The sequence below is a fragment of the Acyrthosiphon pisum genome, chromosome X (genome assembly GCF_005508785.2).
Source record: "Acyrthosiphon pisum isolate AL4f chromosome X, pea_aphid_22Mar2018_4r6ur, whole genome shotgun sequence".
NCBI classification, from domain to species: domain Eukaryota; kingdom Metazoa; phylum Arthropoda; class Insecta; order Hemiptera; family Aphididae; genus Acyrthosiphon; species Acyrthosiphon pisum.
The window spans coordinates 70,913,531-70,916,787 of record NC_042493.1 but is presented as its reverse complement, the minus strand read 5'-3'; the positions used below and the strand labels follow the sequence as shown (position 1 = coordinate 70,916,787).

The 3,257-nt window shown below is 29.6% G+C and overlaps 1 protein-coding gene across 1 annotated transcript; it reads left to right on the top strand.

Annotated features, from left to right (window-relative positions):
- Nucleotides 1–1,715: 1,715 nt before the first annotated feature.
- Nucleotides 1,716–2,966, top strand: LOC115034004 (early growth response protein 1-like). The gene has a single exon (XM_029488918.1). It carries the CDS (start codon nucleotides 2,100–2,102, stop codon nucleotides 2,451–2,453), a length of 354 nt encoding a protein of 117 aa, XP_029344778.1. The 5' UTR covers nucleotides 1,716–2,099; the 3' UTR covers nucleotides 2,454–2,966.
- The last annotated feature ends 291 nt before the right edge of the window (nucleotides 2,967–3,257 follow it).

Sequence of the window (3,257 nt, the reverse complement as noted above, 5' to 3'; positions counted from 1 at the left end):
GAGTATATGGCTGATAATTTCATCATTTGGTGTTTCGGCGGATGCCCAGTACCATAATCGTTGTTTTTTATACGTTTAATTCTGACGGTCTTAATAATTTTCTTAGTCTGATAATATTGTATATCCTCTATGGCTCTATGTGGAAATCATTAATTCTTTGGTGGCCGTGCATTAGATATTGCGTTCTGGTAATCTGCTTCCGTGTGTGATTATTGCTCTTGGGTGTTATCTTTTGATATGCTGCGGTATGATGCAATGGCATTACTATTCTGGGTGGTCTGAGTTTATAATGATTTAAGTTAAGTAAATAATTTATATTATTATTTTTTATACCGATGTATGATCGTTATTGGTTCCAAATAATTTTATGTATTTATTAATATAATAGGTAGAAATATAATATATTACACTTTTTATACTTTAAAACTATTTAAAGCGTAAATAATCTTTTTCATATTTTCCAATACATTTAATAAAAATGTGTTGTTTTCAGATTTTCTAATTTTTCCACATTTTCTGGGGATCTTGAAAACATTTTTTTTCCATGAAATTTTCCGGCATTTTAATCTCTATATAAAATTTTATTATAATACTACAATAGTAACACATTTTGATTTAAATTTTAAACGCCTTATCTTGGGACTAACTGCGTGGTAAGCGTAACGGTCTGAATGTCTGATACATTTAAATTACAAAAAAAAACACATTGAACTACATGCTAAATGTGCAATCATGTCCATAATAATATACAACTTTAATTAATATAAAAAATGTGACCACATAACACAATATTATTGAAAATGATTGTTATGTAACATAATGTAAATAAAAGTGTATTATGTATACAATCAATCAAATGTAAATTGAATAGCTTAGGCAGTCGATGTTCTTGAACAAGAATACGGAATTTAAACATTAAAAAATCAGAGGGTATAGTGACATTGATTGAATATATTTTGAAGAGTAAATATTGCGGGTAAATAAAATGTACCTACGTATTACAAATATCAAAAAATATGAGAAATTATGGTTTTTTTTCGTACCTAATGTAATAAAACATGAGAAAAATTTCTAGAGCATCTAAGATTTTGTGCAACAACCATGAAGACATTTACTTTTTCTTAAAAAAAAGAATTATGATATATTTCGTGAAAATATAAGGCAATGAAACACGCATGGATGACGTTCCTCTACGAGGTCACTTAACTTTTAGACCGAAAAACGCTAATTCAGTTTCCGAATGAATTTCAGAAACAGTTTTGGGTTTGTTTCGCAAAAATAGAGAGTGTATTAGAAGTTATTGTTTACAACGAAAAAAAAAACTAAATCAACAGACGACAATTTAATTATATAAAAAAAGGAACCGGAAACAACAAGACCATGACTATATATATATATATCCTAGAATTGAAATGGAAAATCGAATAGGTGCAAATATAATATAATATCATTGCGTAAATAATTAAACAAATATCATAATAAGTGGACGATCATTTTTCGTTAAAAATATATAATTTAAACTAAAAATTACTTGAAATTTTAATAAAAAAACTGTGATAATATTTTTTTAGTTTTTATGGGTACAGTATTAGCTAGGTACTCATAATAAAAACTGTTTTACATTTTCAATTCTTGGCTAAAAAAGTTGTAAATGTTATACATCAACTAAAAAATAATTTGCAAATTTTCGTTGATTAGATAATTGTTGTCATAACTTTAACTTTGAATGCTTATAAAATTAAATCCTGCCTATGTACCTATCTTTAATAATTTTTTACATCAAATTTTTGTGACTAACATATTTTCTCAAAAACATGGAATTTCCGAGTGGACTTTCTTCGTATTTGGGAAATGGGGCCTTTTTCATTGTTTTATGGAATAATGCCTGGATAAGTACAAAACCTACACGGGCATAATATCATCATAATTTGATGTGTTATATTATCAATCTTAGTATACTCTGTATGGTAAAGTCAATAATTTCTAATCGATAGTAAACAAAGTAGCATAGTAACGAAATATCAATGTGGAAAACAATTAGATACATGTAATTAAATTATTTACTAATAAAAGTAGACTGACAACACAACAGCGGACAAATGGAGAAGAAACCATACACGTGCGATGTTTGTGACAAGTCATTCAGTAAAAGTAGCAATTTGGTTATACATCGACGCACACATACTGGCGAAAAACCGTACGCGTGTGATGTATGTGATAAGTCGTTCAGCCAAAGAAGCCATTTCACAAGACATCGACGCACACACACTGGCGAAAAACCGTACGCGTGCGATGTATGTGACAAGTCATTCAGTGGAAGTGGCAATTTTACGGACCATCGACGCACACATACTGGCGAAAAACCGTACGCGTGCGATGTATGTGACAAGTCGTTCAGCCAAAGTAGCAATTTCACAAAACATCGACGCATACACATTGGCGAAAAACCGTAAGCGTGCGATGTATGTGACGAGTCATTCAGTGAAAGTGGCAATTTGAAAGTACACAAACGGATGCACATGACACACTGATTGGAATGATGAAAGATCTATGATCCAAGGTCAATCATGTTAACATATTATTATGGAAGCACCGTAAAAATGTTAGTTTTGTGGTGTAAATAGAAAGTGGTTTTAAACACTAAATTTTTAATTTTTCAAATGCATAAATAAATATTTCGTATTGTTTTTGAGTACTTGTATAAAAAGAGTACAAAAAAAGAAAACGTTGGGTTTTTATTTTATTTTAAAACATTGAATATAAACATCGGGTATTTTGGACTTCAAAAATATAGGCAAGTTAAAAATATTTGGAGCCCATCACACCGGCTGGTGTACCTATTATGAACGTGTCAATGTTTATGAAATTATCGTTTCAAAAATGATCATTTGAGGCATACCAATTTTTAAATTTTTCGATTTCGGTTTCAATTTTTCAATACCGGTATTAGGAAATTTCGGTTTCGATTTTGTATACCGGTTTTGAAATTTTATGATTTCGGTTTCAACTTAACAATACCGGTATTAAGAAATTTCGGTTTCAACTTAGCAATAACGGTATTAAGAAATTTCGGTTTTGGTTTCAGTTTTGTATACCGGTTTCTAAAGTATTTTTAGGGGGCTATGTCGTCTATACAATTATCATTCTTTGTTCCGTATTGTCATATATATAGTATTTGCTAGTAACTTTAACTTATGTCATTACTATTTATAAAGCAACTAATAATTTTGCGAATAATGAAATGTTTATCAACAAAA

Coding starts and splice junctions, on each gene's coding strand:
- LOC115034004 (XM_029488918.1), top strand. CDS start 2,100: ATGGAGAAGAAACCATACACGTGCGATGTTTGTGACAAGTCATTCAGT.